Genomic DNA, 26,456 nt, shown 5'->3' on the forward strand with positions numbered 1-26,456 from the left:
AGCCAGTCTGGAGAGGGCGGGGGGCGAGGGCTAGAAAGAGAAGAGTCTACACGTTTCAGATTAACGCTTCTCTTGAATGGTTTCTTTTATTTCATTTCCCCTACTTTTTAAATTAGCAAATACAGTAGACCCAGAAGGGAAATGCGCAAGGGGGAGAGGGAAAGAGGGGAGGGAAAGGGAAAAAACAAAAGCAGCCAAAACTCTCCGACTTGTTCATTAGGGTTTTTGTGTTTGAACATCTGAATGAATCATGTGTCTGGTTTTCATTATTCTCCATATGTGATTGTTCCCTGCTTTGTTCAGTGATTTCTGGCCATTTTGTCATGACTGTGCTTATTTTGTTTTATATATTGTTCTATTACAGGGTGACTGTTGCTTCTCCTCTGCCTCACTTAGCAGTTATGCCACCAACAAAGAGCAATCTGAAAATGAGAGGTTACGTCAAAAGGTTTCCCGAGTGAACTCCCTTGCAGCATATATGATTACTTTAGACCCAACTGCTTAATTCATACCAGGGAGAAATCCTCAGATAACACTATTCCTTAGCACTACAGGAATGTAGTGGGTATCCTTTTAAAAATCTGAGGAATACTGGAGAATGACTTAAAGTGCCTTGCAGAGTGTTTTCCTCATTTTTCCAAGAGGAAACCTAACACTGCTTGCTAAGCAGTAACCTATTTTAACAGATCTGCTCTTACATGGGGTATTTGAAATAAGTTCTTTACTACATTAACTATTTTCCACTTTCAGCTCTACTCTATATCTTGGTCAACACACAAATGATGCTGAAATAGATTCTGGAATCTCCAATCATGTGGTAACTTCTTCTATCATCTCCGTCAATTTAATCCACCCTACTGCAGTGGATACACATCACAGGACGATGTGTTCATTTAACAAGATACCTTATACTTTGCAGAAGGTGAATGAGATCCAGAAGACTGGAAAGGAGCAAACAAATTGCCTGGGTTTTTTTGCTTTTTGTTCTTGTTGTGGTTTTTGTTTTTGTTTTTAAAAAGGAATGGATGTAGGCCCCAGTGTATTAGAGAGACTTTATCTTTCTGGAAAAATCTTAGAGCAAATAGCCATATAAATCCATTCACAGACCCTCAAAGGTAACAGGTGATTAGTACCATGCAGCATGGATTTAGCAAGAATAAATAATATCACATCATACTTCCATCTAGAAGTAGGTAACTAGTCTTATGGATAGGTAAGTACTATATATTTTAGTTAAACCTTGGTTGTCTCTCATAACTTGAGCAGATGGGAGAAATATGATCTAGTTAAAACTGCTGTGACGTAGGTGCCAAACTGATTAGCAGATCCAATTTAAAAAAGAAGTTCTCAACAGCTCAGTGTTGCACTATCTGGTGTACTGAGAGGGTTTCCTCAAACGTCTTCCCTGGGTCTGTTATTATTCAGTCTTTTCCAAATTATCTTGTCCAGTGGATTAGAGAAATCATTTATTAACTGTGAAGAGGATACTAAAGAGGTAAGTGCTGCAAGCACTGTGGAGAGTTAAGATTTGAGAATAATCTTAGCAAATTAAGGAGTAGCCGGGAAAAAAAACAGGATAAAATTCAATACAGACAAATGAAAAGTACTAGCCTTAGGAGGGAATAATCAACAGCACAGAGCAAAGCTCACAATAAGGAATGCCTGGCTGGCAGCAGTGCTGGAAAAAAGAGTAACAACTGGGGGTTGCAGAGAATCTCTTAGCATAAATCAGCACTACTGTTCTCATGCACCACCCTGTGCCTCAGAAATGTATCTATATTTTAAATACAAATAGTTATTTACATGGATATATCAACAAAGAGGAGAGTCGTGATCACAAAGACAAATGAAATAACCTCTCGACATTATTGAAAATGGTAAGATTTAGGCCGTCTGACATCCTCTGCCCGGCTCTAAGGACTTCAAGTAAGAAGCGAGCTAATTAGAGAGAGACCAGTGAAGTACAAATATAATCAGAAACTTAAAATAAATTGCCTTTAAGGAAAAAGTGAAAGGACGAGTTTCGACTAAGGAAAAGATGACAGACACATAGCAATCTTCAAATATATACGTTTGCTGCAAAGACAAAAGGAATAAACTGTTCTGCATGTCCACTGGGGATAAGAAAAGAAGCAATAGGCTTAAATTGCATCAAGGGAGATTTGGGTTAGACATTAGGAAACGCTTCATTATAGTGAGGAGAGGGAGCAGTATCACAGATTGCCTGAGGAGCTTGAGGAATCTCTACCGCTGGAGGCCTTTGAGTGCAGGTTACAGAAACATCCCTCAGCACTGGGTTAGAGCTGATCCTGCCCCAAGGCAGAAGAACGGACCAGCTGACCTCTTCAGGTCTCTTCCACCTCTGATTCCCGGGAAGCTTTTTTTTTTTTTTGGGCAGCTTTACTGAAGAGGAAGGAAATTGTACCCAGCATTTAAAGCAGCAAAACGTCTATTCTTTTTATGCCACGAAGCATACTGTTAATAAATCCAATTACGTTTATGATCTTTTAATGGCACCACTTATGTCATAAAGATCCATCTTTGAAAATACAAATAAATATCTCTGCCCTACAGTGTAATACAACAGTGTGAAAGCAAACTTCTACAAAATTCCAAATCACTGTTATATGGCCCCCACTGCAATAATCTCAAAGCTAACTACAACATAAAGAACACCAAATCTAGATGTTTTTCCTTCTCAAAATTTGACCATTCATATTCTTTACAATCTTTTCCCTTCACATTTTGTGTCTCGCAAACAGGTTCACTCCTTTCCTTGTTTACTACTGGCAATGGGAACAAAATTCTCATCACACGGCATGACATTTGTGGAGTGGTTACCCGTCAAATATGCATTTAAAAACAAAACAAAAAGTTAAAAACAATCATTGAGCATGCTTCCCCCAGATTCTCTCCACCAACCAGCACTCAGCTGAAGCATCTACACTGACAACACAGTGGTCTCAGACAACCAAGATCAGCAGAGACCAATACATTTCTCTCTCCCATGGACTTCACCTCATTAGTCAACATACAGCCCAGTTCAAATCCAACTCCTTCTGCTCGATTTGTGTTGCCGTTTCAGATGCACAAATTTCAGAAAAAAGATGAAAAAAGGATGGAGTTGTCACATGAGAGAACAGAGAACATCCCAAGTCTTGTATGGTAGTGGGAAAGGAGACAAGGACCTACATGTCCCTGTCCCCAAAGGAAGGTCTTAGTTGGAGTGTAAGATAGTGAAGAGTGGCCCCAGGGTAACCCCAGCCTACCTGATCACAGACTTACTATTCCTCATCCCTCACATCAGCAGCTCAGGCCCCTCCACCTCTCCGAGGCCTAAGCCCCAACTCCTTCCTGCCCCAGAGCCCTATCCCCAAGTGCTCCTACCCCAAAGCCCTTCTTATCCCATTGCAGCACTCTTCCTCCTTGTTAAACCAGTTCAGAGCCCATTCAATCTGCTCAGCCCCTTTGTAGCCCCATTGTGCTGCAAGTTCCCCTCTCCCTACAGCTCCCCACACTACACCTTGCCTCCGAAACTCAAATCTCCTGGCCACGCAGCAGCCAGCGTCAGGCACGTCCATCACCTCCTGGCTTTGAAACTGCAGCACTCACCTCTGTGCACCCCTGGCCACCCTGCCAGGGCTTTCTGCACTTGGCCCAGCCCGTCTTCCTTCGAGGGTATTCCTTCATAATACAATAAAAAAAAAAAAAACCAAAACAAAACAAAAAAACCCAAACTAAACAGGTTTTGTTCCTGGTGTAATATTCAAAGAAATACAGACAGAGCCATGTTATCAGAAGTCTGCTGGAAGAGTGCTCCAAGGAAAGGGAGAGCACGTCCAGGCAAAAACAAATGCATGGCAGTGCCACTTCTGATGACGGCCACGACCGAGCAGGTTGGTGGAGTTTTCTAAGACTAGAACTGCAGTCTTCCAGCTTACTTTTCTTTCGAATGGCTAACGAATGCTGTTGTGGCAGGCAATAAGTAAAGGCACACACTTCTACAAACGGCAAGAACATCTTTGGTACAGATAGCAGGATTTTGCCCTGTCTCATAATTTCCCCAAATGTCTTCCTCTGCTCCTTCTCTTCATACCCTATCTGGCCACGCATGTGATATTCCTGTACTGCAGTGTTTTTTCTCTTTACCAACTCATATAGATATGCTGCCCAGAATGTGCTTCTTACCAGAAGAACCCACTCTAGTAGATCTTATTACTCCAAAAGGATTCTGTATACCACTAGTGTAAAGTTACAGTCATTTCAAAGCAGAGCTTCTCCCCCATAGACTTGATGGCTCTTCGGACTGGTAAATGAATAACAGTTCTAGTCCTGAGATACTACTAGACATGTTAGTCAATATTTATGTAGGCAAATATAGCTATACACAGACACATGAAACATGCTGTATTTCACTAAAAAAATGTTTTCATACATTAGCAGACAAATTAAGAACACAAAACTGGAAGAGAAATCATTTTTATATCTTGGTATCACAACTTGTGGATCTATTTGTGTCAAAGAATATTTTCTTCTTCCAAGAATACAGGCCAAGACTTCACAAAAATAGAAGAATTAAGCCAGGTTTTGCTTGGGAAACTTTTCCCAAAGGCTTCTCATTTTTATATAGGAAATCAATTTGCATCACTGATGATATCATTCAAATCAGACAGCACTATGTGGTTAGAAGGTAATTTACTTTTCTGCCGAAGCAATTTGATACTTGTTCTGATTTGTGATTTTCATTTTGTTTGTTAATGAAAAAAATTAATGAGCAATGTTACTGGAAACACAACTCAAAGCTTTGGCATTATTAAATATGTTTGTAATATACCGTACATTATGTTGATTGCGCAGTTGGAGCCAAAGCCTTAGCAGTCAAGCCACCAGTCAATCATTCGAACAGACAATGAACTCTCACAGGGTGGACATTTTGCACGTACCTTTGCATTGATTTGTGTTTTTGTCAAGAATTGCCTTTGTGGATACAATTTTCCCATACCTATGGAGAAAACAAAAAACAGAAATATATGTTATTATATTTTAATAACGTACATAGTTATTCTTGCACATACATAACACATATACTAGGAAGAGATCTAGTGCTCTTGAAAAATGTTTTCCTGATATTCCTGGAGAGGTTCCCTCTGCCACTGCAGTTCAACAAACACCTTTCGAGTTCACCTGAAAAGCACTGGTCGTTTGACACACCCTGGCCACCTCTGGTCACTGTGCTGCACTGCCAGCCTAAATGCCGATTCTAGTAAGAATTTTAGGACATCAGCACTAGTAAAGAGGTTTTTTGGTTAAATTAAATAGATTTGCTTACAAATATTTTTTTCCTTTTTAGCTGCCAAACAAGGTTTGCTTTAATACAGATGGACCAGCTTCCTCCAGGATTCACAAAAATGCAGGAGGTATGGTCATTTTTTTATATGCATGCACACGCAACTGTGCTCATGTGTGCATCCATGCCTGCGCATATACACTCTAAACTTCTGTTTTAGGTAAACAGAAGCTTTGAGGTTTAGATGCATCTCCTAGCTCTTTCCAAGATGAATGTTAATACTTATTTGAATTTATGTTGCCTCCCATAGATAGCACAGCACTGCACCACAACTTGCTAGACTTAGCATGATGAAGAGGGAATTTGGGCAGCTACAACTTGGTGCATTAAGCAACTAGACCATAAAACAGGTATCTGTCTTTACCTCACAGAGGTTAAGACTAAAAATACAGACTTAATATTAAGTATTGCAAAAATCTGGTGAAAGATCACAGAAGATGGCCATTTATGGCTGAATATAAGACTTCAGGAGAATAAGGAAAATAATTTTATTTCTCAAGTCACTGATATGTCTTGGTCCCTGCTTCACTGAAGAGAACTTCCTCTAAAATGTCCTTTTCCAGATTTTTTAAAAAAGCATTACTGGTACTCTGATAGATTGGGCTTTCATTTGGTAGGCTTTTCTGTGGAACACAAACTTTGCCATCAATGAAGGACTTATTACTATAAAAGATTATAATAAAATTCTATCTTCTAATGGCAAAGCAATACCCATGGAAAATAACCAACAGTTCATCAATTACAAACCACTGAAATGTATGGCAGACCAATTTTTATTTGGTTGATCTTTATTAACAGCAATATACATTTGGTGTTGGTGACTTCTACTTGAAGTCCAGAAACCAGGATGCGGAAGACCTTGCTGCAATTTCCTGCTCTGCCTCAGGAGAAAACCCATGTCTCCTACTATACAGAAAAGGACTGTAAGCTAAGGGCAGCTAGAGCAGTGTACTATATATTCAAGGCCATGCTCTTCTCTGTCCTACCAGTCTGTAAACATACCCAGTAAACCAGAAAAAAAATGAAAAAAGACAAAAAGACGAAAAAAAGACAGGGAGCTAAAGAGGGAATGGTACTACCACTCATAGGGAAAAAGGGACCTTTGGGTTTCAGTCTGGGACCCAGAAGACACCTAAATACCTCACGAAGGGGGAGCAGCACCAACAGGAAAGACCAGGAACAGACTGCCTACATACATCCTTTGGTACCAGCAAAGAAGATTTGAGGCAATTCTGTGCCTGAATAAGTTCTGAGCTGAAGTTTCCACACTGAGAGTGACATTCAACCACTCAGCTTTATCTAAAGGCCACTGTCTCTCCATCTCTCTTTACTCTGTTTTCATGACTGATGCAAAGTGAGACTTTCCATCTTCACTGTTTTTCCTTTCCTTAAGAAGCCACAAAAGCATTTGTTTCCATTTGACTTCCACTTTGGGGAGGAAAAACAGGCTTTGTTTTGTTTTATTTCAGACTGAAACCAGTCAGAAGGAGGGCAAACTGACCTAAAGGCGTTAACAGTTTGTGGAATCTAAGTTGAGCCCCAATTCAGCCATCATTTGGGAATAAAAAACCAACCAACCAACCAAACAAACAAATAAAAAAAATTGCACAAGCCTTCCTCCCCTCCACACATCCTCGTTTGCTTGCTGGCTCTGCAGACAGGCAGGATTTTGTGCTCTGAAGGCAGGCGTAATCCATTGTACACTCACCGTGATGGGTACATGGGCAGGTAGATGTGGGTCTCTCTTGCCATAGCTGGCTCCACTCCAAACACATATACGTAACAGATTTAACTTTAACCATGAGATCACATGCTTTTCTAACTTCAGGTGTTTCCAGAATTGGGGTCTTTATACTCACTTATGTCCCACTTAATTTTATAATTCTTCATGGTAATACCTGAAGTTGACTTTGGCCTCGAAGACATCTTAAGAAGGCAAAGCCAAATTCTCTGCCAGTGTGATTTAAGGTTGTACAGTGGGCCAACTTACCCAGCAGGAAATTTGGCCCATGTGGTGCATCTTCATCTATTTAGATTTAAAGTCTAATGCATGAAAAACATGCAAAAACATGCCTATCTTGTACTGTAAAGGGCTTCTGACAGATATATGGAAAAAGAATCCAACAAAAATCAGCGGCTAACCCACAACAACCTCAAATAAAACACAACCCCTACCTAAACTTCCGCCAACAAAAACTAACACCCAGCCTCCATTTCAGCCCAGCCACTCCTAATGAATTGATATGTTGTTTCATTCAAGTCACGTGAGAGCCAAAAGTTAACATTTCTTGCCAGCAGAGACAGGCATTTGTGGTTCCACTGCTTTTATTACAGATTTCCCAGAGTTATTTGCTACATACTGTGATCCTGCAAACACTTAGTTACACTAGAGATTTTACGCACAGAAGTAATTCAGTTCAGAAAAGGTTTCCTCCAGCACGTAAAGTTACGTGAACACCTTCACGTTTGCAAAAACAGACATCAGAGTGGTAAGAGGCTCCACAACAACAAACACTGTTATAGGCAATTAGCCATATGCAGGCGATTTAATCTACTGCTATAAACCTCGAGCACTACCACAAGAAAGTAAGTGGAATTAATTTGGACGCTGTTTTCCTAAATATTTCAAGTAATTATTTTACAGTCATCAGAACATCAGTTCTGATGAAGAATGTTAGTTTGTGTGCTGCATGAAATCAGGAAGGTATTTTGTTTCTACAAATGTAGTCCTATTTCTTTCTTGCATGTGTGGAGAGCAGTATCAAGTTATGTCTCCTCTCCAAAGTTGTTTGGCTTTCTGTTTGTGTGACCTTTAATTGTGATTGGATCCACTCAGAAGTACCAAGAATGTATTCGTCAATGGAAACGCCCACAGAAATAAGGATAAAGTGCATCACAAGAGCTGGCCTCTTGTTTTCTTGTATTTAAATGGAAACTACCATAAAATTCAACGGCCTGCACACCTCTGTTCTACAAACTACTGATATCATTAATGTAAAAAATACTAAGTATGGTTTGTTTGTCATGAGAAAACATGAGCACTGTTTAATTTCCTCCTGACTTCTGGTGCACAGAGATATTCTTCCTAAGATTTCGAATAAAAAATTCCGGTCAGAAATAGATAATTGTGGAATTGAGTTCATCTCAATGCCTTATTACCAACCCTTCAACATAATGACTGTATCATTACTGCATCGCAGTATCCAAGAGGATAGATGCAATGAATCTGTCAGATGGCTACCTCAAGAACATGTCTACTGAACATCTGAAATGAAACCACTATTCAAAAGATCTCCAGACATACAACGTGTTGTTTTTCATTACATTCTTCCCAAAGTGTTATGTAAGCACAAACAAAATTATTTACATGCTTTTTAAAAATCTTTTTAATGCCTTATATTCAATTATGCTTTTAATGTTTTCCCTTGTAATAATTTTCATTTAAAACCAGGTGGTCAGATATTTGAATGAGCTTCTATGCCAGGAGCAGCTACACAGACTAGGATTTCAGCTCATTAAAGAAGGACCCGTGCAGTGAGACGGTGACGAGTTGTCTTCATTGTTTCTCATAATACATAAAGACTGGCAAGAAAATTATAAGGTTTAAAAACTGCAGAAAGTGGTACGTCCCCAGAACGGAGAGTTACTTGTGGAACTCACTGCCACAGCCTGTGCTGATGCCCCACAGAGCGCATCTCTACAAAATGTGACTTCCAGGGACACATTGGTGGCCCTGGAAGTCACGTACTGGCAGAAACTGGGAGAGGATACCAGAGTAGTACCATCGCATGTTGTCCCTGTTTTAACATCAGGCACATCAGCTGCCGAAACAAATTCCTGTCTGACCCAGCCCAGCCATTCTTACATTCCAAGAGAACATAAATTTGGGGGCAGAAATACCTTCTTTACAATCATAAACATTTTTACCTTCTCTTGTCTGTATCGGTTTGGGGTGAAACTGATCAAGTCATCTGATATCCACTATTAAAATTACAAAAGTCACTTAAAAACACTTCCCATACAAATGGTGGGAACACACACCGTGTCACACGGAGGGCAGGACTAAGGGAAGACCCCACGGTGCTGTGCTTAGATAAACAATCTCCCTGCTTAGCCCTGGCTACAGAGGTATGTCAAAAAACACTCTCAAGAGCCCCATCCCATTGCACCCCACATTTTCTGACTACTCAGCAGACTCAGAAAAGATGCAAGCAATGCAGAATAAACCCTTAACGTACATCAAAGTTGCAGTATCAATAGATCATTTCAAGAGCTTGCAGGCAGGCAGTCGATCAGCACTTACTGCAGACAAAGCTCGACCCGGTCGTTCCCGGGAAGTTATTTGATAACTGCTGTTAAAATGGAGATAGCTCCTGAAGGAAGCACTTCAGCTGCAAGTGACACCACTTGCAAGATGCGGGAACCTTTCCCACAGCCCACACCGACCCCAAACTGACGGGAATTTGCCGCCTCACGGCACACAAAGGATTTGAGCAATTTCTGCTTCTGCCTGAGGCAAGCTGGGGGTACAGGGGAAGGCAAGTGGGTGACCAGGGTTATGAGGGAAGCGAGATTCAGCCGGGGACTAGCTCAAGGCAGAGGAACTGGGCACGATCCACCCCACCGCTGGCAGGCAATACGCCATGGTGAGAACCCTGCTGAGGGACAGCCACCACCAAGAGCCGCTGGGTCAAAGAAGGGGTTTCCTGGGAGACCAGTCTGGTCGGGGCCACCCAAACTTTTCAGCTTTTCCATGGCATTACAGAAAACAAAAGCCTCTGCGATAGTTACATCTTACTCTGTCCTTCAAGCCAGCCTTTGGGCTGGCCACAGCTAGTCCTGTAATGCAAAACAGCCATCGGACCGGACAGGCCAAGTCTCTCACCACTTGCCTGACTCGGTGCTACACGCACGCTGCTATCCTCATCTACAAGGTGGTAGGTGCACAGACTTGTACAAAACACAGCTTTTGCCCAAGTCCAGTTACTGCTTGCATGTTTTAAATAAACATGAAACTTGTGATTTAAACCCAAGTAACCGGGGTGCAGAATTCTTCCTTGCTTAGTTAAACCAATGGAGTTACCATGTAATTTCCAAGTTAAGAGCTTAATAATTATATCCCCAGTGTTAGGGTTCACTCAAGGCCTCACACATTGCTCAGAGCACAATTCACCCAACTGAAAACAGTCTGCATTTCTGGGCATTTAGGTAATATATGCTTTTATCTCGGGAACTTTTGTACTGGGATGAATTTGACCAGCAGTAATTGGATTTAGATAAGCAACTCTGAGGCTCTTTCATTCTTGTGAATTAATATATAAATAGCATAACTGGGTTTACTTTGTTTAAAGCAGACTCTATTAGGAAAACCATGGATTTCGGGAGGGGGAGAAAAAAAAAAAGCCTACATTATGAAAGCCTAAAGTACAGAAGGAACCGCTGCTGGATTTCTTGGAGAGGTGTTATTCCTGTAATACACTGCCACCGAACCGAAGACATCCAAATACACAGAAATGGGGAATTCACTCAGAAAGAATGTTCTGATTTGTATGATCATTTCTGGGCATTTAATCTACTTTTTACATGATTTTTTCTCAAAAATACAACACATTACTATTCTATCCATTAACAAAGATTGAGCTGCTTTGTTGTTGTTTCTCTGTATATTAAAAAAAGGAAAAGTTAAGATTAAACTCTTCTATTCACATAAAAATACAACAACAAAATTCATGCCATTCAGAGCACCTTTTATTTTCACAGACCAGTGCGTGGCTTGGGGAACAAACAGAAGGAGGTAGGGAACCTACAGTGTACTGGCTTAACAAGCCCGTACTTCTGTAAGAGTTTAACATTCAGCTGCTCTGTCTTCTCTGCTTACTTCAGTCTGGCTGTCAAGTTTACAAAAATCATTCCTTCATTAAATGTAATACAAGTTAGTAGAGCAATTCAGAGTAACAATTTGTCCAAGAGTTGCAAAAACACCACAGAAAAAGGGAGGGGGGCCTCTTAAATACTTCGGTCGTACATCTTAAACAGTCCTGGAATTTCAGAAGGGCTCCTGAGTCATTAGTACTGAATTCTGTAAGGGCAGGTATTGCTCAGCAATTTTGTAACTCAGACCATGTATTTCTGTTCCTAGCAATGCAGTTGGGAGCCCAGTTTTAAGCAGAGTAATGAATATTGTAGCATCTACGAGAAGCAAATTTTCAAGAGAATGCAAGCTGATGAACTACTGAAAGAATGTATGCATATTCAACAATATCTTCTGGTACAGATATTTACTACTAAGGGTGTAGTGATTTGACTCATACATGGGCCTGTTATTCACCATCACCTCATGTCCACTGAAAACATACTTTTCAGAATTATGAGAAAAAAGCTACAAAACCCATAAAATAACTATATACACATGCTTATGAACACTACTAGTGCTTTAGACAAATAAAACCCAAGATCGTAACTTGAATAATGAATAGCGCCACGTTAGGAGGAAAGAACCTAAAAGGCTATTGCAGATTATGGATCATGCCATTTACTTTACACTGCATTTACAGATCATACTCAGAAATCCTGCTTTTCAGAAGAAGACGCAAGCACCATATAGCTCAAATCACGGGGCTCTAATACAGTCCGGGAGCAGCTGTATTAGATCCTTTGGTGCTCTTTTATTGAAGAATATGGAATACTTGGTAGTTTTAGTGAAGTTTGCTTCTTGTAAAATTTCAACAACCTAGGGTAGAGAACACTGTAAATAAACCCCTTAAAACGTGAGCAGAAACACCTACAACCAAAAAAAACCCTCTGCTGTTAAAATGCTTGCTTTCCTTTCCAGTGTCGCTAAAATCTACTGCTATTAAAGCACAGGAATGCCCTCACCTTCACCTTCATTAAAACGACAGAAGCGTCTCACATTCAAGTTAGAAATATACTTACAAGACAATGCAGATATTTACCAAGAAAGAGAGTGCAAAATTTCCTATTCAAACTAATCTGCATTCATATACTTAAACATTATATGCACATTCACTTCTGGAAAAATAGTCCCATTTGAAAGCGTACAGGCTCTGGAGACTTACTGTAATTGTTTTCAGTACTTGGGAAATTAAGCCAGGTAAAACAGAAGTTAAAATAAATGAAATTTACACAGATACTAAATTTCTGGAAATACAAAGAACTTGAACTTTCAGACCTGTAAGTAGTATATCACTTCAGTAGTTCAAAGGTAACTTTTCCTGTAGCCTTGCTCCTTTCCTTGCCAAAATAAAAGAAAGATTCTTTGTCTGCATGTAAATGAAATTAAGTGGCTTGATCCAACACTTGCAGAAATCAAAGGAAGTTTTTTCATTGCCTTCAGTAGGTACAAGCTCAAATCCTATTCACAGCACTTATTATAAGGCTACAGATTTGTGACACTCTTGATACCCAAGACAGAATAAAATGCCACTTACTAAAGTGGCACTCCCCATAAAAGCCTGACATTTTACAGTGTCTTTTCCCAGTTTGTTGCAAGTAAGACACTTGGCTCTTAGCTGCAGTTTTTATTCTAAACGCGGCTTATTCTGAATTAGTGCTATATGTTATATTCATATTATACCGTATGTTTGAATATTGAAGCTGTTTAAGACTATGTAAAACATGATTACATTATTGTATATCATATTTAAATTAAAATTCTGACATTTATATTTTTGCTTTGCTAGAAAGCTATGTTTTTCCCTCACAGTTCTGCCATGACAAATAACCAGTGTTAATAATTAATTAGCAAAATACTCTACAGTTGCTAAATTAAGTATGGAAAACGAAATTCATGCACAAATTAATAACTATGATTTCATGCAGAACACTTCAGTCCTTCTTCAGGGCCATCATTAAATCTTCAACTACTAATTATTCCATATTTGCAAGAATTCAGATGTCTTAAAAAAATAAAATGCAACTTTTGTTTGCAGACACTCAGCAGTGTCGCTAAATTTTCTGTATAATGATAGGATGCATTATTGGGAAGACAGCTTAGGGATCTGAAACGCTTCACAGAATGAGATGTGGTTTACTGTAGCCTGAAACAAATGATAACGCCAGGCATACTCTAATTTTCAAAGAAGGGGGTTGGGAGGTTAAAAAAAAAAAAAAAAAACCCAAACCTATCTTTTCTACTATAAAGACATTGCTCATCAACATTGGAAGCAAAAATTACGCAGATCTTCAAACTTGAAGAATCTCCTCTACCCAACAATTCAATTACCTCAGATACTGTGGAAATAACCTTCCCCAACATATCATTCCTGTGTATAGAATTTATTTACTTTGTATGTTCTTGCATGCTGTGCTGTCTTGTATCCGATTTCTCATTCAGAGTCTTGCTTACTTATGGAGGATTCATTGTTAAATTACAGTTGGTAGGAACCAGCATGCCAGCATACCATGATATTAATCTCTAAAGTATTCAATCATTTAACAATAGCCTCATTATTCAAGGGAACTCTGAGCATTCCTTTTGTGCAGATTTTCTGACATTTCACTAAAACAATTTACTCTTAAAAGAATTCAATGACTGCAACATATTGTAAAATATATATACATATATATGTCTCAATTGGATGGTTCCTCTCCAATAACAGCCAAGAAAAGAAAAGGAATTAAAAAGAAAAGGAATTAAAGAAAAAAGCAAGAACTCCAGCTACCACCAGGGACTGTGAACTCCAACTGATAATTTAAAGCTAAAGCATTTTATAGAGTTCACACAGTGGCCATTTGAATCAAACGTGTGAGTGAGAGTTCTTGAGTTCACAGAAGTGAACTCAAGTATTTACAAATTAGAAAAATCCAGGTACTTGGGATGTCTTTGGAAACAACGTAGTTTTGAGAGGAACTGTTTCTTAGGGTTTTTACATTGCAAAATGCGTATTTCAGGAACTACATCACAGAATTGTTTCTTTTTCTTCAATATATTTATTTCAATCCTTTTATTTCCAGGGCTGGAATGTCACAGTTGCATTCATTTTCCAAAGGCCAAACTTTGACGGAAGTGGGGCAGAGGAGCACATTTTTCTCTGCCTGAAATTTTCAGAGAGAAAAAACAAGAGCATGGATTTGGACTTTTATAATTACATGGACAAAAACTCATGCTGCTTGCCCAGGACTGGGACAGAATACTTTCGGTTTTGAGTTTCTTTGAATTTTATTTAACTCCACCAAGTACATTTTTAAAAGCAAAGATTTTTTTAGTCCATTTATTTGCTCAACTCTGTAACATAAAGACAGCCTCAGGAGAGGGTGTGGAAATAGATTCAATAAGATACGTGTCCACAATATTTTTAAATACTCATGCACGTGTACAACTTCAGGCACGTTAAGAAGCCCAGTTGAACTTCAACAGGACACTACATTTCTCAAGGTCCTCAAGCATCTTTGTAGGCTCATAAATTAATGTGCTTGCTTGGTGTGGGAAGTCATGCCTACAGCCCCAATACAGTAAACAGACTTACACAGGACACGCAAGTGCATGCTTCCAGTCAGCGAGCGCTTTGCTTTCCTCAGTGCAAAGCCCGTAACTACTACAGTAATTAGCTTTAAGAGGACAAATCTGTTCTTGCTGGTAACTCACCACAACTCCCAGGCCAGGGTCCCAAAGCAGGTATTCTCCAAAACCTTCTATTAAGTGATACCTTTGTCAACAATAAAATTCAAACTAGGTGAAGCTGCCCGGCATGCCATATAGATAAATAATTTATGAATACTGTGTTAATTTTTTTATTTTTTCAAAATGCTTTAAAAACCTGCAAGTAAATATAGCATTAAATGAAGAGTCACCTTTTACAAGAACACATTTACAGGTTTAAAAATATATTTAGTTTAGAGCCCTTGTCTCTCATGTAAATAATTCCTCGTTCTTTATTGTCCCAAAGAAAGGCGGACATTATTGAACGTATTAGCCTCACTGTGTCAGACTGGTAAATATCTTTGGAGAGGCAGGGCTTATTAAAAACTGCACTTTGGATCACGCTCTTGGTTTCCAAAAATGCAGTGCCCTCCTCCTGGCTCCAATGGGCTGCCCCAATTTACACCGACAGAGCAGCTGCCTCATTATTTTCTATCTTTGAGCACTGAAGTTACACTTTAAGATAACATCAAGGGGCAGGGAATACGGCATAATTAGCACGTCTTGTAACTCTCTGCTCATCAGTCAGCACTTCTGAGAACCTATGAGCCTAAGACAAACAAAATCTTAGTCAAACAAAAACTCCTTGCTCAGGCTTTGTGCCAGGTGCTCTCTCTGGACACCTTGGCCGTGAGTCTCCTACAGAAGAAAAGCCAACGTTGGCAATTGCTGTGCTCTGCTGTGGTTCAGCTTGCACCCAGAAACAGCCAACGTGGACCAGGCAGGGGTTAGATAAGCCACAGGATTCACTAAATAAATACACAGTTTATATACTCAGTGTCTTCTGTCCTTAAAAGGACACTTGGTTGGTCCTGCCAGGCAGCACCCTCGATGGAGAGCTGTGAAAAAGGATGTGCTATGTAACCCGTCTTTTCTGAAATGTACATGGGCAGATCTGGAGGAAGGAGCGAGAATTTAAATATTTTATGTTTCTGCTGAGAAATTTTACCCCAGGAATGAAAGACTCATTGAAAAACACAGCAAGCACATCTTGAAATCTGATCAGTAACACTGGATTTGGAAGCAAATTATCTTCAGTAGTTTGGGAGCCCTCAAGAAGAGTCTTTTGTATATTGCTGGCTTCAGGTGCCTTCAAATAAACTAATTAAATAAGATATGATCCTCAAACCAGGCGAAAAACCGAGACCTCATTCTGAGTACCAGGCATACTTTGAGAGAGAGAGAGAACTGTGATTCACTGGGACAAACCCACAATTCTTCCTGTAACGGGCCAAGGAGTACAATACTGACAATTCCTGTCGCTCATTAATACACCAAAAAGTTACGAAATTAACTTTTGGTATTAAAAAATAACTAGAAAATAAGTATGTTTGAGATATCCTTTTATTTTGGTTATATATTTTGAGCCTTTGTGATGGACTCAGGTTGTATTTTCATGCCTCTCTTTACAGCCATAAAGGAGAGAAACCTACATTTTTTTAAAAACTGAAAGCTGAGATTCCCATCTTATCACATGCCTCAGGATCTAAAGGTTTAAGAAACAAATATTGTGAACCTCGCAATAAACTTCTGAGGGTTGGCAACACCAAGGGCAACATCTTCATCAAATATTAGTGAACATCCTCAGCTAGGGAAAAAACACTGCTTGGCAGTTGCATGTTTTGGGTCCCAGAAAACAACCTCGCAAAGAAAAAAAAAAAATAATAACAATGAACAAATCCACTCTGTGTTCTATTCCCCACTTTATAAAAAGAGCTGGATTTAAAGATTCATGAAAACCCCCCTACTGACACCCCTCACTTTACTACTGCTATCATACACATAAATGGCAAGTATATCCTATATAGACAAATTATATTCCAGCAGCCAAAATATAATCTGCCAAATGTGCTGGGTTTAAAAAATTAGTTACACAAAAATTACAACGATCACCTCTAGCAACAAGCAGACTGCTTTTTGAACATCCCATCAGAAGCAATGAAAGCACAAAACCAATGTAAAAAGGACACAGTCAGTTGTCATGGAGTCAAAGACACATTCTACAAGAAACAGAGTTATAGTCTGCAAATTTTTACAACTATGAACAACTGAATTCATACTCTGGACAGTCCTCAATACACCCAATGGCCAACTCTCATAAACCAAGCACTTGTAGTATTAGGCTATGTATTTACGCATCCCTGAAACATCTTGTTCACCAACAGCATTTGCACCCTTTCCTCCCACTTACTCAGACCATGAGAGTTTCCGACCCTTTCCCTTTCTGCTGTTCAAGAAAGGAAGTTCTCAAAAGACCAACATCTTGAATAAGAAGCCAAAGCAAAAGAAAAGGTCCGCTCCAGCTATTAATTTCCCAGATCCCTCTGCCCTTCGCTTTCTTTGGGCTTGCTCCAGAGACCACTGAGATCAAGAGAAAGACCTATGGATTTCCCATTCCACAATTTCTGAGAGCCATTAAATGTTACTCTACATCCAACATTTTGTTTTGTAAGACAATTTCCTAAGTTCAGACTTCAGTTTCTTTTTGATTCCCACATTCTCAGGACAACAGCTCCTTTGTTCAAGCTTCCATGTTTATGGGAATGTTATCTTATCTCTGGTTTAGCCTGTAACATTGAGCTGAGTCAGAAAAGAATCATCCTCTTGTTTGAGATTTAAAGATTTATATCTGCTTACATTTTTAAGATACATAAACATACAAACATACTTACAAAGTCTAAGCAAATTTACTCCTATTAGAGCTGTTATCTGAATGATGATATTTACACCAGTTGCAATTTAGTTCCCTCATCTCCCCTGTGAGGTTTTTTTTTCAAAATCTGTTACAAGAGTAAAATGACAGCATCCTAGGGAAGGCAAGCTTTCTCCACTCTGTCTGCAAGGAAGCAGCAAGGTTGAAGCAGCAAGGTTGAAGCAGCAGAAAATCAGCAGAAAAGAAGAGAGGGAAGCAAACCATTACGGGGGGGGGGAGGGGGGGGGCAGGGGACACACACACTTTCATAGCCACTGGGCCACCCAAAGTTGAGAGAGACAGTGTCACAGTGAAATTCTGTGATTCAGAGAAAAGACACAAAGTGTAAGAGTGGAGAACGGCAGAAGAGAATGACCCTAGTCTGAATTCCCAACTACACCCGCACAGTGAGGAACACAAGGACCCGTCCAGGCCACAGTCACGCCAGTTCTGCAGGAGAGCATGGAGCTACCTCAGCTAGCTTTAACCTAGTCCCAGGTTTCACTGCGTGGCTCTAAAACCGAGAAGCATCCACAATATAGATGCTCCTTCAGGAAGTTGAATGCACAGTACTGATTCAGTTCTGCATGTTTGTTCTCCATCTAAAAGAAAAATGCACTTTAGAAAAGAATCACCATTTGTCTAAACCCCAGGCAGTCTTCTCCCCAGCCTCCCCATGTGCCCCATCCCAGAGCTTCTCCAGAAGGCCATTCTCTCTCCCATCTCTCAGATTAGCATGTTCAAGACTTTCTCAATTTTGACGGGGGGGAGGGGGAAATCCACCTATGAACAGAAAGCCTTTTGAGTCTTCCCACACTTTTGAAGCTTTTGTATTTTTTAATCCCTGCTCTGCCGATTTTGTATCCCCTTCCCCCCCCCTCCTCTTCAGTGGAAATTTTCTACTCTTTACAAGCTCAGCTCTCTGCAGAAAATTGATTTCCCCTAGGATACAGCCATCCTACTGTTCTATGCATGGTCATTAATGACCATCCTGTTCACCACAGAGACAGCCACGGTGGCACTCCTCCCCAGCTCCTTAGCACAGAAAGCACACAGGGGGAAAATCAGAACAACCTCAGAGCTTAACCATACCAAGAGTTCATCATCTCCAGAAAATACCATATAAAATCTCCAAATGAGCTATTATGAGAGCAAAATAATTCTTGCTGGCTTCCGTCACTCTTTACTTCCACCGCGCTAGATTAAAATTTTTAATCTCCCCCAAACAATGACCATCATGTAGCTCCCTCTCTGCCAGAGCCACATGGGAACGAACTCTAAATCAGATGTGACTTGAGGTCACGTTGGTTTTACTTGGGCACTGGTCTCAAGGTATTCAAGGACAGAATGCATTTCAGCACAGCCTGCAAAACCTGCCTGAAGATGTAAGAAAATATCTGGGTGCTGCACTTTTTGCTGTTTTAGCTACTTAGCAAGCAGGGTACCTGCTGGCTTCACCATCTCTGGGAGATCTGCAATCTCACGTTTGATTGCAGCGAAGTCCCATGCTTGGAGTGACAGACAATTCTTCCCATAGCTCTTGCTTGGCTCTGATGCCAATAGATAAAATAAAGCAATTGTACTCACAAAGCAGCTTAAGCCTTCTCTATAAGCATTTTGTGCATAGACTGTAAATTGACTCCCTGCTCCTCCTTGACCCAAGGGGTCCTTGCAAGAAATTCCCCTTTTCCCTGCTGGTACAGGGAGATACAATGGAGGACTGGAAGCTACAAGGAAGAAGATGGGGTAGTCAACACCCTTTCTTCTTCCATTTCCAACTAAGGATTTTTATGCGATGAAGCTAACCTTCTTTACTGAGTTGCATTACTAGTTTCAGCAGGACCAAAAACGAGGAAAAATATTACCAAGGCCCAAAGATGGGCATAGGGCTTTTTTTTTTTTTTTTTCCCCTCCAGTGTAATTCAGCTTAGTTCCAGAGACTTTACCTCAAATCAATAGGAGCGGTGTCTTTAAATCAAAAGGTAAACTTAAAACAAAACAAAATCTTTTTAGTGACTATGGAACAGGAAAAAGAAAAAAAAAAAAAAAACCACAACCCTAAAAATTAATTCTGAAATTGGGAGAGGGACTTAGCTACTGAACTGCAACTTGGTCTGAAAAAAGTCAACACAGTTAATGCCTGATGCAGCACTTCAGAAATGCTGGGATGGGTAAACTGCCCAAGCCAAGAAATTCATATTTAAAGCTCACATTGTTCAGCTATGCTCTGTAACTTGTGCCAGGATTTCTTTATATAAGTCTCACTAATGTTGGCTGATGTTAGCCGAGGAAATCCTCCGCAGACAAACAGGACAATCCACCCCACTGTAGGTTCCATAAAAATCACACGCTCTATGGAAATTTCCAAATACCTCGGCACAATATGGGTGAGTTAAGGATAAAGTTTCAAGCCTGAAGTCCATAATTTCCTGTCTTTTGCTAGTCTACACAGCTCTTTAATGTTATGTTAATATCATTTTTGTTGGTGTGATTGAATTACCCGCCGCTCTTGATGCCAGCATTAGTGGATTTCTGTGTAATAGGAGAGCATGCTTTACTGCACATACTGTTACTAAATACCATTAAGCAGACCAGCTGCAGACCTCCTGATAGCAGGACTGGAGGGCTACCTCGTTAGGAGGCAACGAGCACTTTACTGCTGGCACACAGCCTGCATCCCGCGAGCCCGCAGCATGTTGAACTCGCCTCGACGTCCCCACCAGACAGCCTGCCACAGCAGGTCCCCTGGCTGAAAAAAGTGCCCAGCCTTGGGAGTCTGCTGACAGTGCCGAGATCCCTCTCATGAGCTCAACATCCCAGGTCCTACGCAGTGCTGCCGTGACTTGGCAGTCTGAAAAGATAGAGATGTATTTGCTTGGCGACATTTCGACTCCAGGTGCAACGGAGGGCTGCTAAATTCTCCGCTGAGAGCGTGCCTCACACACTGGTGACAGCTACTAACTAGTGGTGCAGTCCTTTAAAAATCCCTTTCAGGAGTCTTTGCGGAGAGATTAAAATGCCACGTGTACATGAGTTGTAACAATTCTAGGGCAGCCTCCGAAGGGAGATTTAACACAAGCTTTCTCATCAATATCCTTGCACTGCTAACCAGCACCTACTAAGCAAATGATGAGCCTGACTACTGTGAAGAAATATCCCTCTTTAGAGGAGGATTGCATTAGGGAAGAAAACAGGGCAGGGGGGCAATGGAAAAAAGAATGACGCAGGACAAGAAACTTCAGTCTGTTCCACGTAGTTGGCTCAATACACACTAAACTGTACTGACAGACAACATCATCCAAGGAGTTGCAATGTATTCTAGTCACTCTTCTTGCCACTCTGACCCACCTCTTTCTCACCATGAAATGCCTCATGCTGGCTGGCAGAGCTATACTTACCCAGCACCAGTGGGAGATTCAGCTGCTAGCACTCACCTAACAGCAGCCCCATGTCCCCAGTGTACCACAGGAACAGCATGGCAGGGACACAGCAGGGACAAGCAATGTGGTCTTGTGATTCAGAGAAATTCTTGTTTCTCTATATCTAAGTGTAGTAAGAACCAACAAACAAATGCAGGAACCTAACACGAACTAATAATTGCAAATCCATCTTGCAACAAAGCCAGGTTTTTCTTACCACTCACTGAAAATAGAGATAAAACAACTAGAACTCCTAAAAGTACTGATAGTATTTAATAGCTGTATCATTATAGCTTGTCTCCCACATCTCTAAGACCTGCAATCAATCACATCTTTAGTCCAATTCTTATGTTAGGCAACGAGCAAAATCTTGGCATGAATATACTGCCCTGCTTTGATTTAAACACCACCAATGACTTGGTCATATTCCATTTTGTTCCACTGTAGCCATCAGTTTCCCTTTCCATTTAGAAGCAATTGCCTTGAGTTCATTTTATGCTGAGAGTCAAGAGATTGCCCTATATGAATCCTTCAGCTCCTTGAACTGGCTGTATGTTTGTATACGTGACAGGAATTCATTTGTGATGCAGTTCATAAGGTACTTAATAAACTTTATATTGAAATATTTGCACTAAATTATTGTAGAGTAATTGAAAAACTTCACAGCCATACTCCATTTCATTGACAATCCTAAATTTGGTGTTGATTTAAGTAAAGCAGAGGGGACAAGAAACTTTAAAGATGAGTAGAGAAATTAAGTTCTACAAAATTAAGTTAGGTGTGGCTTAGATCCAAATTCCTTACTTTTTAAAATAAAGCTTCAAGGGTGCTGCAGTTTTCTCATCATATGGGGATTTGTTACTCAAAGTGAGGATGGACAGACATCTGATTTACAATTAAAGGTAATTAAAACCTCAGAGGAGGAGAGATGAGCTTCTGTTTCTGACATAGTGCCAGTGCACTGTGATCCTCACAGAGCACACATTGCACCCCCTTACACTCCTGCTAGGACATCATGGCAGCTTTTGAGCATCATTTCTCCTGCTTAGGAACATTGATGCAGTGATACATTTCATCCACTTAAGGACACACACAGATATGGCTACATAAACTATATATGTAATAACAAATCTCCATAACCATGAAAAGGAAATTACTTCTAACCTCAAATAATTAGTTTTAAAAACATTTAAATGACCCCTGCAGTCCTTGATGAAATTATCCAAAGGCTGGAGAAAACGGTCTTATAATCAGAAACTTAAACAGCTCCATCTATTTTGATTATCAAAGAAAAAAGTCTGAAAAGTGACTTGATTATAGTCCGTAAGTACATCTGGGAGGAGGATGGGGAGAGAAGGAGAGAATCTGAAGGGTCCTTAATCTGATTATGCCAAGAACCAACAGGTAAAAATCAACACCAGAAAGTTGATTTGGAAGTCAGTCAGAAATTCTGACCAGGGAACGCAGTTAACAGGAACAAACTGTTAGCAACAGCAGTAGGTTTGCTGTTGCTTTCATTATCTTCAGATCCAGAGTGCATGCTTTTTCTGGAACGCATTCTTTGCATCAAAATAAATTGCTATATTCAGTCCAGGAGGAAATAAGGGAAATTTAAGGACCTGAATCAACCAGAAAATAATGGTAGACCATCCCTTGGTCTCTTCTGGATCTTAAATTTTATGAATCTGTGAATTATTTTATCCCTTTTAATTACTAGTTCCCTACTATAAAGAAGCTAAAAAGTTAATGTTCTTCCTGAATCAGTGAATCACAGATAATAATTGGACTTTCATAATTGGATTATAACCCCAGGAGTATATGGAAATGCTGAACTGGGAAGCTGAAGTAAGGAAAGCGTGTCTGGTTGGTTTTGGGTTTTTTTTTATTTTTATTTTTTTTTTTATGTGATCACCAGGCAGTAATAGCCATAAATGCTGCACTTATTACCTGTATTACACTGAAACAATAACATGGCTGTGATCCTGCAATAACTGCTATTTGAACAGACTGCTGTGCTTCCATGAAGCTTATATGAGGCTAGGTGTCTGTTGGCAGAGCGCTTATTTCAGAATTGGACCTATATTTCCACATTGCTGTTACCTTCATTATTTTATTTGGGGTTGCCCCCAGAGATGTGGCTAGGTACTTTCCAAGAGAACCAGAATCCAGAGGTTGCCACTTTCCCTAGAGCTCATAATGGGGGCACAGAAAATACATGCCCAAAGAAAGAGAAAACCTTTTTAGATCTCTGTCAGATCAACATCTTTTAAAAATTAGGCTGAAAACGTTCCATCTTTCCTGTCTCTGTTTTACAATCAGGCAGACAAAACTTCTGACGTAGTTGCAAAAATTCTAAGAAATTCCTTCTCTAGCAAACATCATTTAAAAAAATAAAGACTTTTTAGTTTTTAACACAAATCTAGCAGCAGCGCTTGTGACACAAATAATTCTGGGAAGTTACCAAATACTTGGAATGAAGGACATTGCATGCTGCATAGCACAGAGCTCTTGTCGATGCTTGTTTGGAATGGTATGGGAAAGTCTAGCAGCTGAACACAAAGACATTTTTGTTTTTGTGCTGATAATATTCAATAGCTTTGCCACCAAAGCTGGCCTGCCACTTCCCCTTGTATAGAAATTACAGGCATGCTCCAAGGTTCTTGCCATTAGCTGGAAGCAGTGCCCAGGTTATTCCTGTTTCAGGGGTGGGGGGGTGTTATTAAGCATAGCTGGTATTGTTTCCTTCCAACAACGCTTTAGGACAATGTATTTCTCAAACGGATCAGAACATTAGCTGCGTCATACCTTCTAGAGAAAGCTTACAGAAACATTTCTGCTACACAAATGTCAGAACATGAACAGTGTGTCTCCATCCTCTCCCAAAGTCAGTGACTGTTGAGTATAAACCATATCCTGGCCAGACAACATCCTACTTTCTTCTCTGCTCTCCGCACATGTAATGCAGCCATTGATTCTGCTCTCCCCTTGCTGTCATCAATTCTCAAAGGACAAGAGATCAGAAAGACCCACTGAACTTGACACCACAGAATTTAGGAGAGCGAGTATCAAAAATGCAAACAAATCTAGAAGACATGGATGAGCTTCAAAACAGAAGAACCAAACATAAACAGAACATTCATTGCCACTATTCCGATTAAAAAAACCCCACAACAACTCAAAGGACAGCAGTGAAGGAACCTTTGTCAAACCACCAGGCTATCAATCAGCCTCCCCACTGGAAAGCAGAAACTGAGCACCACAGTTTTACAGAACACCTTGAGGCGCTGGGAAATTCATACTGTCGAGTCCCATGGTCGTGAAGGCCCTTTCACAGAGCAACACCCACATTACAAAACCAGGCATTTGTCTGACAGACATGCACTGTGCAGAGCCTGTCTGTCCTTTGGACAGTTTTTGGCCATGAGCTTTTTCAGACTCTTAAATGCTTACATCAATAAGGGGACAATAGCCTCGTGGACGGATGGTGATGCCACGGTTGACTGGCTGCACACAAAGTATGCTGGAGAAGTGGAGTAAGAAAGAGGACGAGGAAAGACTGGAAACACGCACATCTCAGAACAGGTCAGAAGTAGCTCATTAAGTGCGTTTGCCCTCTTTCTATCTCAACATCCCTCCTGCACAGTAAGCAAAACAAGTGGCTGTTACAGTCATGCCCTTCACATCACTACACAGAAGACTCAATATTTCTGTTATGAGCTCTCCAGTTTGTTGTGTTTTGTTCCCCCCCCCCCCCCCCAAGGACTTTAATTAAAATTCATCAGAAGAAATGTTTTCAGCAGCAGTGCCTGAGAACGCTGCCTCCTCCCCTATCTTCCATTAAATCAGGTTTATCCAACTTGAAAGGAGATGAGAAACTCTCACTGACACTCTGTCACACTCCAGTGAAAAGATGGGCACATTCAAAACAGGGAAGAGTGCAGGTGCTCATTTATTACTTTACGCAGATTATTTTTCTGCCTTTCTTCCTGACAATGGGAACGTTCACATCCCAGATGGAGCTCTCTGTAGTGCTGTGGGCATTTGCTGACCTAGAGTTTTCTTTTCCCTGATGGAAGAAGCTAGGTAAGAAAAGGATCAGTTCATTGCCTACTGGGGCAACTTAAATGTTTGTTTTTAACAATGGAAGACATTTGGAAATTATTTTAATGAGGAATGAATATACAAATATTTTTTTAATGATATCAGGTAAAGGAGAAAAAAAAAACCCTGTGCACATCCACATTTATACACTGCAAAGATGTAATGTTTATACAGCTGAGTGCAAAACTACAATCAACTGATTTCAGAAACCAAGATCTCACTCACATGAAATACAAGTTCACTACCTTGTACCAGTTCAGACCCAGAGAGCAACACCATAATGTTTCTAACAGCATTAATAAGGACCATCACTATGAAGATGTCTTCAATGCTAGAAATAAAAATCATGTTCACAGCATTAAGTTCTTCTGCTTTTATGTCTACTTTATGCATCCCTAATGTTCATCATTTGGTTCCCGATCAAAGGCATTTTGACTTAAAAGTATTAACCTGAAATTAATTTTTTTTCCCTTTCCTGCCTCTCTCAATAAACTTTTAGGAAAAGTCCCTGATACAATAAACTTGAGAAGAATACAGATTTCTCCAAGCTAACCCATCAGTGTGTTTTTCTCTGGTCTGAACAGACACATTAACAAATGAGAGGAACAAACTCATGTAATTCCTTCATTGCTTTGAATTAGTGTATTAAGTCCAGCAGGACACCTTTGTTGTGCTTGGCCCAACAGTACACCCTTCTTGGGGCTTTGCTTTCCCAATTTAACTTGGAATAACAATGCAAATCTGGGGCTTTTGGAGGGTTTTTTTATTCCCCCCAAGTGTGGGCATTTATTTGGTTCCCATGAAGACTGATCTCTCCAGCAGACTTCAGAGCCATTCACAGTTCTCACATTACCAGGGTACACCGAACCAAAACATCCACGAAGATTTAAGCAGGAACTACTCTATATGATGCCACATGGTTCCTATATGAGCTAATCCCACCGAACGAGCACTCTCACCTTCATGCCCTTTCAGTCTCTGCTATATCACAGAGCAATGCTGTCAGCTGATATTAATTACAGGAGAGATGTAGATTATGTGGTTCTGTTTGAATTAATACTGAAGCCACAGTACACCTTCCTTTAACATACACAAGGTTACAGAACGCAGTAAATTCCTTTATATCTCCAAAGATTACTTCTTAAAAATACAAAAGCAGACACAGACTAACACTCTGCTGCTGGGTAAGTCACAGATAGGTTGGGTTTTGTCTTCACCAGGGCCAGGATAAGAACACCA

At 40.2% G+C, this 26,456-nt stretch overlaps 1 protein-coding gene across 4 annotated transcripts in view; it reads right to left on the reverse strand.

The window, feature by feature from the left end:
- Window positions 1-26,456, reverse strand: part of RBMS3 (RNA binding motif single stranded interacting protein 3) — a gene marked incomplete at both ends in the record, with an annotated part of 445,352 nt that overhangs the window by 316,969 nt on the left and 101,927 nt on the right. For all 4 annotated transcript variants that reach the window (XM_082306039.1, XM_082306038.1, XM_082306037.1 and 1 more), the window contains one exon: window positions 4,944-5,002. In XM_082306039.1, coding sequence (XP_082162165.1) covers window positions 4,944-5,002 — 59 coding nt within the window. The remainder of the gene's footprint in view (window positions 1-4,943; window positions 5,003-26,456) is intronic.

Source organism: Platalea leucorodia (assembly GCF_965183815.1).
Source record: "Platalea leucorodia genome assembly, chromosome: 1".
Taxonomy (NCBI): domain Eukaryota; kingdom Metazoa; phylum Chordata; class Aves; order Pelecaniformes; family Threskiornithidae; genus Platalea; species Platalea leucorodia.